General features: G+C 47.0%; 1 protein-coding gene across 4 annotated transcripts in view; it reads left to right on the top strand.

The window, feature by feature from the left end:
* ACAP2 (ArfGAP with coiled-coil, ankyrin repeat and PH domains 2) overlaps positions 1–12,206 on the top strand; it is a 1,585,345-nt gene that overhangs the window by 928,637 nt on the left and 644,502 nt on the right. For all 4 annotated transcript variants that reach the window (XM_069618585.1, XM_069618583.1, XM_069618582.1 and 1 more), the window contains one exon: positions 5,789–5,889. In XM_069618585.1, the coding sequence (XP_069474686.1) occupies positions 5,789–5,889 (101 nt within the window). The remainder of the gene's footprint in view (positions 1–5,788; positions 5,890–12,206) is intronic.

Below are 12,206 nucleotides of genomic sequence, written 5' to 3'. Positions count from 1 at the left end.
TCTGCAAAAATTCAAGATGGTTATGCCCGCACTCATTGCAGAGACACTGGACAGGGGAGACTGGATGTGCTCCCTGGATCTGAAGGACACTTATCTACACGTCGCGATTTGGCAGCCGCATCGTTCTTTACTGCGGTTCAGGATCATGGGCTGCCATTTCCTATACAAGGTGCTACCATTTGGCCTCAACTCAGCCCCCAGGATGTTTACCAGGTTAATGAATACAGTGGCAGCCCTCCTCCGGGCCATCTGGCTGGGCCTCAATGCCTTTCTTCCTCTCATTGGGGGCAAGATAGTACTTATCCAGACTGACAACTCCACCAGCATGTACTATGTGAACAAGCAGGGGGGGGTACCAGATCCCCTCCACTGTGCAACCTAGTGATCAGCATGTGGGAATGGGCCCCAGAGAACATCTACCTCACGTCCGTCCACCTCCCGGGGGAGTTCAACCTGGAGGCGGACACGCTCAGCAGACTTGGAGCAGACCAATACGAGTGGCAATTGAACCACCTGGTACTGAAGGAGACCTTCCTCAGATGGGGGCACCAACAAGTGGATCTTTTTGCCTCCCGGGACAGCAGGAAATGCCAGCAGTTCGCCTCTTGGCAGGGACAAGGCCCCGGCTCCCTGGGCAACGCATTCCAGATACAGTGGAACGGCATGACGGCGTACGCCTTCCCGCCCACACCCCTGGTCCACAGGGTGATTTGTAAGATAAAGGAATCTTGTCACCTCAGCATCATTCTGATACTCCATGGTGGCCGGTGATACTCTGGTTCTCCGAGCTTCTCAGCCTATCGGACAGGCCACCCATTCACCTACCGCTGGGCCCAGCTCATCTCCTGGCACAGCAGGGGGGCAGAGTAGTCTACGCCACCCGCTCTACACAGGCTAGCCCTTGCAGCGTGGTTCCTGAGCAGGTTACACTGAAACACTTGAGCCTCTCACAGGCTAACCTAGAAATCATTCAGGGCGCTAGAAGCAAGGCTACTAGGAGCCAATATAGGAGTACATGTTCTAGGTTCTGTCATTGGGCCAACTCTAAGGAGATCGACCCCCTAAAGTGCACTTTGGAGGATGTTCTCCCCTTCTCGGCACACCTTGCTTACTCTGGCGTACAGGTGGACACATGCCGCACCTATTTGGCAGCCAAAGGGGCTTACAGCAATTCGGAGGAGGGCGTCTTCTCCTCTTCCAACCCTGTGGTCAAGCGACATTTGGTGGGCCTCTACAGGCTCTACCCGCCTATACAGAAACCACACCCTGTGTGGGACATCAATGTAGTGTTGGGTGCCTTGGCGCACAAAACATTCGAGCCAATGGCATCCGCGGACATCAGGCTGGTCACCATTAAGACGGCTCTGCTGGTGGGCCTCACCTCTGCTCACAGAGTCAGCGAGAACTAGGCTCTGGTGGCATCAGAACCCTAAACTACTTTTCACAAGGGCAAGGTGGTCCTGAAAACGCACCCTGCGTTACTACCCAAGGTGGCCTCCTCTTTTCATCTCAACGAGGAGATGGTCTTACCCACTTTTTGTGCTGACCCCAAGGATGAGCCTCACAGGGTCTTGCACTGTCTGGATGTCAGACGGGCTCTGAAATTCTATCTGGACTGGACCAAGGACTTCTGCGCGTCTGATGCCCTGTTTGTCACCTTCAGGGGGGTCAAGGTCCGGTTATCAGGCTTCCAAGGCCTCTATAGCAAGGTGGATGGTTGCAGCCGTCGAAGAGGCCTATGAGGGGCAGCACAGGCCATTGCAAGCTAACTTGCATGCCCACACGGTCAGAGCCAAGGCCACGGCCATTGCGTTCCAAGGGCATGTTCCGTGGCAGGTCATCAGCAGGGCGGCCACCTGGGCCACCGCTTTGGTTTCTGTAAGCACTAGTGTTTGTATGCCGCCCCTAGGTCAGACGCAGCTTTCGGGCAGGACGGTTCTGAGTAATCTTTTTTCTTAAGGAGGGTCTGCTCTCCACTCTAGGGCTACATTCAGTTGTGAACACCCTTACAGTATGGAGGAAAGGGGACGGGACATAAGAGTTAATTAATAGTTACTCACCGTAGTGACTAACGTACTCTTAGTCCATAGTCCCCTTTCCTCCACATGTCACACCCACCCCCTAATAATACTGGTGTCATTAGGCAATGTTAAATATTGTCGACGCGTCAATGGGGACTGAGGAGTGGCGCCGGTGGATGGAGTCAGGCGAGCGCATGCTCCCAGGGCCGCGCCTCTAAATTGAAAGAGGAAGAAGGTTTTTTCTGGTGAAAAAGGTTTAGTCTCCCATCCCTAGCGAGGGATGCCTGAACAGTATGGAGGAAAGGGACTATGGACTAAGAGTACATTAGTCACTACGGTAACTATTAATTATTCGTTATTCATGAGCATGTGAATCCAAACAAGTTACTTACATGGAACTGTTGTTCTCCAGTATGGGTCTGGCATGGATTCCATGCATACCCTACCTCCATCCCCTCTGAGGCTCTTCTTGGTCATACTGCCACTTTACATGCTTACCGAATCTGAAGTTGGCTGTCAGAGGAGGAGCTTAAGGAGAGGACTGTCATTGGATGGGGGGGCAGTATGACCCAGAGGACAGGGGTTGGTTTAAAGGAGAAATACAGTTTGTAAGTGAAAGTGAAACAGTCTTTTCTTCTACTGAGGATTCCCAGCCTGGCGACGGGGAATATTCATGAGCGTGTGAATCCATGCCAGACCTTGCTGGAGAACAACCATTGCAGGTAAGTAACTTGTTCCGTCACATCACAAGGAACTATCAAGTATTAAGGCTCAGGAACCCTGTCCAGGAGAAGGGAGTCATTCTCCTAGAACTCTTTTTGGCTGGTTAGTGCAACCCCTTTTTTTGATTAGTGGTAAGATCAGCGCAAGGTAGTTTTTGGACAGAGGACAGACTGTTTTATTTGGACTACATCACTGACCACGAGCACCGTAGTTCGATTTATGCTAGGTAGGGCAATCCCCCTTTTGTTAGGGATAGACAGGCCTTTTATTGTTTAAATTAATTCATTCGTAAGAATGCCACTACTTTTGTCTGCCTCTTTATGACCTACCACACCCTCTGATACATTTGATGCAGCAATGCCTCGGTAGGGCACCTGCCCATGTTAAGCGTTTGGGTTTTCTGGGCTCCTGTAACACTTTTGGCTTTTCCAGCACTCTGACACAGTTGCTCGCTCCTCTCCCTGGTGTTATCTTCTTAGGAGCGTTACCTTCCCTTTTCCTGCCCGGCAGTCAGCACACTTCTAATGCGCAGGTTGTTGATCCAATCTCTTCCGCAGTCTGGTCTCTGCGTCAGGTAACGGGCCCCAGACCCACCACAGTTGTGTGGTCGTGCCCTGAGGCCAGACGGTCTCTCTACCACCTCTGTCTCGTTGTTGACTTTGTTGCTGCTCAGAATGCCAACCTTTCCTGGCATCTTGCTAGCGATCCACTCGCTCTCAACGCTACTGCACCTCTAGGACGTCTTCCCATCAGAAGCTCACCTAGGCTTAGGATTCACTCTTCTGCATTCAAGGTTCCTTGTCTTTTATGTTAGTTACCAATAATGAAAGGGGTGTCGTTCCTCTTTGACTGGTGGGTCATTGCGAATCCAACGTTACCTTAATCCAAAGAGATTGAAGTAATGCCACAGCTATTTGCATCCAAAACAGAAGTAACATCAGTCCTTTTGATTCCCTATATCTAGACAACGTATTCTTGATTGGGAGTTCCTCATTAGAATTTGAGTCCTTCCCCCTAGAGGGGAGTCGCTCCCAGTGAGATCCCCTTTCCCAGACCCCTAGAGAGAGGGTCTTGTTTAACAGGCTCCCCTCCGTACCCTCAAATAGGGTGGCTCCCCGTCGCACCTTGCAGGCACCTTACAGCGATGGTGGACTTAGACTCTCACTCTGTGGGCTGGGTCCAGCATCTGAGCCTCAGCAGCCTGAACATTCATGCTTGGCTGCTGAAATGCTAAGGTAGAAGGGATGGGACTTGTCTGATGGCATCTTAGATGTACTCCTTTCCACCAAGTCTATTTAGGCCTTCAGATGGTGTAAATTCTCAGGTTGGTGCTAGGTGGGAAGCCTGGAGCCTCTTAGCTGTTCTACCTCTATTCTGGAGTTCCTGCTTTTCTTGGCCCGGAAAGCCCTACTGATGGGAACTGTTAAGGTGTACCTAGCCATCATTTCGGTCTTTAAAAAGACCCCTGAGCAAGTTCTTTCTCCATCCCAACTGTTATGCTTTTTTTTGGGGGGTTGTACAACCAGTTTCCCCCATGCCAGTGTATTGTTGCTGCATGGGATTTTAATTCAGTTTGACTTTCCTCATGGGTGCCCCTGCATTATTGGTGAAGACTGCTCACCGTTAAGGTGATTTTCCTGGTGACCATTACTTCCGCTATACTGGTGAGTGAGCTACAGGTGAAAACCTCCCTACTTGTTTTCAAAGAAGGTGACTTTGAGAGTGAGGCCATCATTCCTGCCCAAGGTCATGTTCGACTTTAATCACTCTCACAAGAGCCATCTTTCTGTGTTTTTTCCCTTCGCATCACCCTGCAAAGACTGGAGAATGATCCCATTGGCTAGACCTGGTGAGGGCCCTCAGCTACTACATCTCTCAGACAAGGGATGTCGGGTAAGATTACCAACTCTTTGTGGGGTTATGCTCGTGCTGGCAGGGCTGTGACTAAACAGACCCTCTCACGGTGGACCATTTTCTACATCTCAGAATGCTACCTTCTGGGTTAGAAGGTGGTGCCTGGCCTCAAAAGGGGTGGGAGGGAGAAATCCCTTTCTTGGACATGCCCAGCAGCGATGTGGGCATTGTGCCGCACACGTTTGCCAAACATTAATACCTTCATTCTGTTTCAGGGTAGGACGGTCAATTTTGGCAGGCAGTCCACCAGAGTTTTCTGGTGTAGGTGGTGTTTGCTCACTGCCCTCCTTTCTCCGGATTTACATACTCCTATGGGAGTCTATAAAATATTAATAATCTGTGGGAGGAAGGAATCATTTAGAAGAACGGATTACTTGGCTTTTGGTAATGTGCTTTCTGATGGAAAGTCAAAGGCAGAGGGTTTGGGAACTCCATGAGTCCGCAACCCCAGAGACCAGGGAGGTAAGCCAAAGCACTGTACACAATTGAACATTCGCTACAATGGCTATCGACCTGGATATCCACACCCAGCGGAAAGATAATGGCCTCAAGAAGACCATCTGGAACAATGCTAGTGTTTTTCCTTTGTGGGAGGCTCCCTGTTTTTTTTTTAATGGCCTTAAATGTATATAATCCCAAAATGAAACAAATTGATGCTATAACATGTAGTGATGGTGTTCCCACTGATCCCAAGTGTCTGATGTGATGTGATATACCACTCTTTAATCATGTGTTTAATTGACAAATCACTTTTCTTTCTGATTAGGGACAACAGCCCTCCAATCATCATGGTATAACCAGTTTTGTTAAAGGCGCCCACCAAAAAATGATGGACCGCATACCTTTATTCCTAAATGCACCCACCCTCTATTTCTCCCAATCAATCAATTATGCATTACTGAGTCTTACATCTGCACAAAAACTAAATGATGACAATGTGGGCAGCCACATTATGATGCACTAGTCTCAAGTGTCATACCTGGCACTAAAGTCAAAGCCTGCCTTGCGGTCATCAAAAGGTGTACAGTTTAGCCTAAATATGTACCATGAAGAATGGTATTCATGTATAATGAAATGCTTTTCAATCCCATATTAACTCATTTCACTCCTATTGTTTCTTTTTTCACCAGGATAATCCCACAGTAGTTGTTGACGATTTACGGCTATGCACAGTGAAACACTGTGAAGACATAGAAAGGCGTTTCTGCTTTGAAGTAGTATCACCAACAAAGTAAGTGACGTATTTCAGAGGATTCAATCTGTTTTCTTGTAAAATCACTTTAAACATGTCATGGTTGACAAAATTTGATATAGTAGGTGTTTTTTGTTTGTAAAATGTTGCCATTAGACGTCTTCAAAGCACATGTCATATGACCAAGCATGCTGGCCGGTGGTTTACTCTAAGACTCTGAAAAACAGAAGGGATAGTGTTCCAAGAGGTGATCTTGGGTGGCTAGATGGATTTTAAATGCTAATGGTTACCATCGGGTAGTTGAGTCCTTTAGTCCATATCATTCTTTGGAGAAAGCAGAGAACTATGCATTGGTTTTGTGAGGCAATTGGAAGCTGGTGACAAGGCTTTAGCTCACTCCATAGGTCATTAATTATTAAACTTGCTGGTTTAATTTGAATTCGCACACAGACTTCTTTAATGAAATAAAATGGCAACAGAAGAGGTACTGTTAGGCATCATCCTGTTCCCTTTTTCCAGACTTCAGATATCTATACCATGTGCAGGGACTTAAGAATTCAGTTTGCTGCAGCATGAAAAACCCTTCCAAACAAGACCTAGGGGTGCCCTGGGAACATGGAAGACTCTGCCTTTGCAAGAGCCATGCCCCCTCTTTCCCTTCGTGCCTAGGCCCGCCATCCCAAACCTCTGTTCTATTTCTCTTGCTCAGTCCTTTTTCTTCCCAGCCAGTGTGATGAATTCAGGGAATTAGTCCTCTCTCCCCAAGAGGGAGCCCACTCCCTTTGGGACTAGGGTGGTGAGCCTGCTACACCTAATACCCCAGTGGGAACCAGGCAATTGGAATCCCTCTGTGGGTGAACCCCTCCACACCCAGAAGCCAGGCAATCCCGAGATGGGGATATTGTTATCCTCTCTTGGTGCCCCCTTCTCCCAAAATTATAGATATATTTCCCATGGTGCATTGCAGCATTGAGGCTCAAAGGCTTTTCGGAAACGAAAAAGCAGCCCTTTCCCCCCTAAATTCTATTGCTAATAACTTTTGACTTGCTAGATGGCTTTGGATGCAATTTTCAAAATATAAAGTTTGTCAAGGGCACCCCAAAACTGCAAACAATACGTTATAAAATGAAAATATTAGTAAGAAAATAAAACACCAATTTCACAGTTTTCAGCCCATTCATGTTCTCGTAGAGAAAAAGTGCAGTTTTTGAACAGCCGTAGCACAAAAACCACTGGGCATATTTGGACCAAATAAGAAACAACTTGGACACAAAGAGTTGACTTACAGTTTTTGACTGGTTTGGGGTTAATCCATCCAGTAGTTTTTAAAATATTTGACAAAGAAGGGAGTGCCCACTGCTCCTTAAAAGCTATCTTTCGGCATTGGTGCTTTTTACAGCATAGAGGCTGAGCGAAGCTAATAAATAACGTTTGACTTGCTGGATGGATTTAGATGTAATTTTCCAAACCAACAGTTTGTCAAGAGCTCCACTAAACTGGAAATATTGGGAACACTATGTCAAAAATGGAAAAGCTTTTCAGAAAACATACAAACACAGTTTTCAGCCTACTCCCATTAATTTTTCCATAGAAAAAGTGCAGTTTTTGAACAGCTGTAGCACGAAAACAGTTTGGCAGATTTGGACCAGACGTTGGAATGAACTTCCCCAGTGGCCCGGTAGTGTTTAAAATATATAGTGGGGATGGCCGAGGTCCCTGGCTAGTGGGCGCTAAAGACATGTATAGACTTGGCCACCTAGTGGGTCCAAAAGAAAGCCATGACTAGTGGCTCAGTAGTTTTTTAAAATATACAGTCGGCACAGCCGAAGGTTGTGCCCCTGGCTAGTGGGGCCAAAAGAAACATATTGAGGGAACATGTACAGTGGCCATGGCTGAAAGCCATGGCTAGTGGCCCGTCAAAAAATAAGGTGAGCAGATTTAACACAGCAAAACCCTTGAAATTCAGCAGATGTGGGAGGTTTTGACCAGCTTTCGCATTGCAAAGCCCATAATCACATACATATTATAAGAGAAGGGATTCAGAATGACCTTACATTATGGGGGACATCAATGGGAGTGCACCGAGTTAAGCTGATCATATCTTCCCACATCCGCTGAATTTCAAGAGTTTTGTTGCATTAAATCTGCACAACTCAACTGCACCTTAACTAACTAAAGTTTTTTCAGCGAATATATGTATATCGAGATTGTGTATTAATATTATGATTTTCCCAGGAAACCCACTTTAGTAGTTCTCAATGTTTTTTGCAAAGCACTGTGGTTGGGCGAGCTAGTAAACTACTTATTGCTCCAATTCCAGATGGGTCTTTAAGGGATCAAGAGTAAGGCTTGGATGCAGTGGCATCTTGAGTTTGGATTACAGACTTTTATTTGGCATAGAAGAAAACTGGTTGGAGAAATCCTGTCTGTCCCTAATTCTAAGAGGGGTTTGCCTGCATCAACAAAACTAAGGAACGTCTGTGTCAGGACGTAAAACCACATGGCATCCTCTGTCCTGTGTCCATAATTCCTAAACTGACGCTTACACGCTAAACTTAATATACTGTGTGCATGGGGTTTTCTGTAACTAACTTTCATAAAGTTTGAAGGTGCAGTAAAACAAAAGATTGAGTTCCTCTAGGAAAGGGGTCTTCCCTTCCCCTAGATTTCCTGTCCAAATGTCATTTTATTAAAGAGTTCCAGTCTTTTTCAAGGGGGAAATGCTCTTCTCATGTATTTCTGTCATGACCACTGCTTCCAAGGAGTCAGGACCAACCCAACACCCTTGGAAGCAGGCTCATAACATATACCATCGGCGCCAGCCAGTCCCAATGGGGACCTTTTGGACCCTGTCCTGGCACCGGTGGTGCCAGGCTCATAAAATGGACCAGTCCCGGCACAGGAAGCGCCGGGCTCATAACAAGTGTGAAAGTGCTTGGGTGGACCTACCTGCAGCAGACCATGCTGCTTACTTACCAGCAGAATGATGTTTCATTCTCTTCTGGCAGGGACTACTTTTTCTTCTGGGTGGGGCAGGCACCACTCCCTGGATCATTGATGCTGGAACCCTTCTGGAAGCAGGAACTCTTTTTTTCCTGGGCGAGGCTGTGGAAGGAGATACCTAAGCACTCCTGTGGTACTCCTGTGGGCTATTTAAACCACACCCGATTGGTGCAACGTGCTTCGCGTTATTCTGCATCTGCAGCAGGATGCTCACCGTGTCAGCTCCAGGGAATCCAACTCTGGATCCTGTGAATAAGAAAATTACCTGCTGGAACCAATCTGCAGTCTTCAGCAACTCCTGCAAAAACAAAAGGCACAGGTTAGGCAAAATCAAGGTTGGCGCTTCAACTTACCCGATCCATCGGCAGCATCCAAGGCGTTTTTTCTGCATTTCTCGTCCGGCATCGGGCCTGCAAAGACAAAGAACATTGGTTACTAACGCTTAGTTGCAAAACTACTTACCTGCGTTACGCTCGCCCCAACGCTGCTCGCGCCGCATTCCATCACCTGTAAAGACAAAAGAGACATTAAGGTGCATTCTACAGCCCTAGAGCAGCCTTTCTTCTTACGTGCCATCCTATTCTCCATCTTCTTGCTTCGTTCATTGCCACGAACCGGGAGGGCATCTTCTTTGGCACCGGCAGCAACTGAAAAGGAAAAAGACATAGACATTAAAAGAGAGCAATCTAAAAAGAACTGTAATACTTACAAGTCACGCTCGTGCAGCAAACGGCGGCATCGCTCTCAAATCACCCTCTGCAATCAAGAGGCTGAACTCGAATCCAGTGAAGTAACTGGACCCAGCGTCCTGCACAAGACGCAGGATGGAGAGCCTGGCATTCACCTATTTAAGGTGAGCACGACTACAACCCAGTACCACGGGGAGAGAGGGGCTTGGAACTTCTCCCAACCTTCCAGCCACTAATACCTAGATTTTCTACTTGCAGACACCTCACCCTTCGGGTCAAATTTTCAGTGAAGAAGGGGCCTAATCCGGGAGCCAAACGAATCCTACGCCTAACGCTGAAGACGGTTTCACCGCCCCGTCAAGACCCGCGCCTCCGAGGGAATCAGGTGAGCGTTACAATTTCCTCAAAGTGCACAATTCACTTGAAAGCACACAAGACTCTTGAATATAGACAAATCTTTTGAGTGGTTTGTTCAAAGAGCAATGCCTTACCTTTTAACCTCCTTGAAGCACATACAAGTGTCTTGTTACTGTTTTCACAACTTCACAGAGAGGTATTGACCCCTGGACTTCCTCCGTCTTTTCTCATTTCTGTGGTGTACTCTCCGGCCAGGGTATTGCAACTTTATAGCTTTGTTTTAGAAAGGGGTATGGGTCCTCCCTTTTCCAATGTTTGACTCTTCTTCTTACCCCAGCCAGGGTATTACCGCTTTCTTAATTTGGTGCAGGTCCCAGACTCACACATTTTCTTGTTCACTATCCTGCCAGGGCTTCTCCACCTTTCATTCTTTGTTGTATCCAGAAAACAATCCTTTTCATACGCTGGGTCACCGAGCTGCCTTAACAATGTCCAGGTCTGTTTTACTTCTCTTGCTTTGGCTTTAAATGTTTGTATCAGTTCCACTGTCCTTCCTTGGACCCTTAACAATATTCATATTTGTATCAATCATACCGTCTTTACTGGGACTCATTACAATGTTAATATTATCAACGGTTTTACTTACTCTTCTTTGGCTCTTGGCCACTGTGTGCCATACGCGGCATTCACCCTGAAGTGCCCCGGTAACCTGTTAACTCTCCCCGGGCTTACCAGTCTTCTGTGGCTACTTAGTTCCTTGCGTTTCACCCACAGCTTCCTTCCGTTGGCGTGTGACAGCTCCAGCTGCAAGTCACAGAGATGAGGCAAACTTCTCCTGGGTTTGCTTCCCTAAAAACAGTCTTTCCTCTGCACAGCATTCGCAGACCGCTCCTCCCTGGCCTTCCGAACAGTGTAAGAACAAGTTTGCCGCCCCTGCCAGTCTCACTGCTTTTCTTTCACTTGGTATTAACCTGTGTCCATTTTAAATGTCCCAGTCTTATTTTGCATTCTCCAACGACTAGAACACAGTGTTGGTTTATCATGCCTGGTCATCAAGATCACTCCATCCCTCTTCCTCGTCTTAGTACTTAAAAAGGGGCCGGGGTAGGCCAACAGTGATGTTGCTTAGAAAAACGTGGGAATTCATCCACATTACAATAAACCATAATTGAGTGTTTCAAAGGTATATGGTATACTATGTGGTCCTCCCGCAGATGGCCACCCCTAGGGTCAAAGTCAGGTGGCTTCTGTCTTTCCCTGGCCACATAGGAGAAGCTTCCCTCCAGTGAATCCCTGACGAGGCTGTCAGATTCATCACAGGTCCTGATTTTACGTCAAAGAGCTTTAGGGTTTTCCCTGCGATGGTTTGTCATTGAAGTAGGAGGCAAAATTGTTCTGTTACTTGTATTTGTGTAGTGCCTCACTGCTGTACCTATGGCTTCACAGCGCGATTTGTTAGTTTCTAGAACAATCCAAGGGTATAGATTGAGCTTTGTGGATTTATATACTCCTTTTATAGATGACTTTGATATGATATGGCATTTATAACACGCCTATATACAAGTGTTTCAAGGCGCGATGCGGCAAGGGAGGGGGAACAGAGGGAAGACCGAGACACTGATCCTACTAGGCCAAGTGTCATTCTGATCGCGCAAGTGCAGGGGAAGGGGAAAAGTGCGGTATGGGAGGGGGTGGGGCAGTGCAGTACATGGGTTAAGAATAATTAAAAAAACAATAAGAGTATGGTCAGCTGGTACCAAGTGCAAGGGTAAGTGCAGACATAAGATGTCAAGTGCTGGTGGGGGACCGTAGGGGTACAGAAACAGTCCCCAAGTGCACCCGGGATCAGATGGTGGCCGTTAACCAGTTCTATTGCAGATAAATGTCATAGAGCCAATGTAAGCGCATGACTTTAATACTGTATATATGATTTAACACTTGACCGCTATGGTGTTTGGATACGTTCGTTATACGTAGCCACGTAAGAAGTGTCTAAAAAAAATGTGCCATTAAGTTGAGCCGATTTAACATGTGGATGTCTCGCGATGGCTTGGCGTACACTCTTTACTTCTTAGTCTGCGGTAAGCATTACATGCTTGATTGGTGTCTAGTGCTTTCTGGTTTATTGCATTTTGTAGACTTCTCCCTCCCAGACTTTGGGTTCCGAGATATGAGAAAGCTTTTCTGCCTTTGGTTTTCTTCTTGATTATGGGGATTTGTAGCAGTCCATTGTTATCTGAGTGGAGAGTCCTTCCGGGGAAGTGTAGGGTGAACTTGGAGCAGTCACATCAGTTGAGGTGGAGTAGA

Source organism: Ambystoma mexicanum, chromosome 10 (assembly GCF_040938575.1).
Source record: "Ambystoma mexicanum isolate Mex_15411 chromosome 10, UKY_AmexF1_1, whole genome shotgun sequence".
Classification (NCBI taxonomy): domain Eukaryota; kingdom Metazoa; phylum Chordata; class Amphibia; order Caudata; family Ambystomatidae; genus Ambystoma; species Ambystoma mexicanum.
The sequence above is the reverse complement of the archived record's forward strand: the minus strand, read 5'-3'. Positions and strand labels throughout refer to the sequence as shown.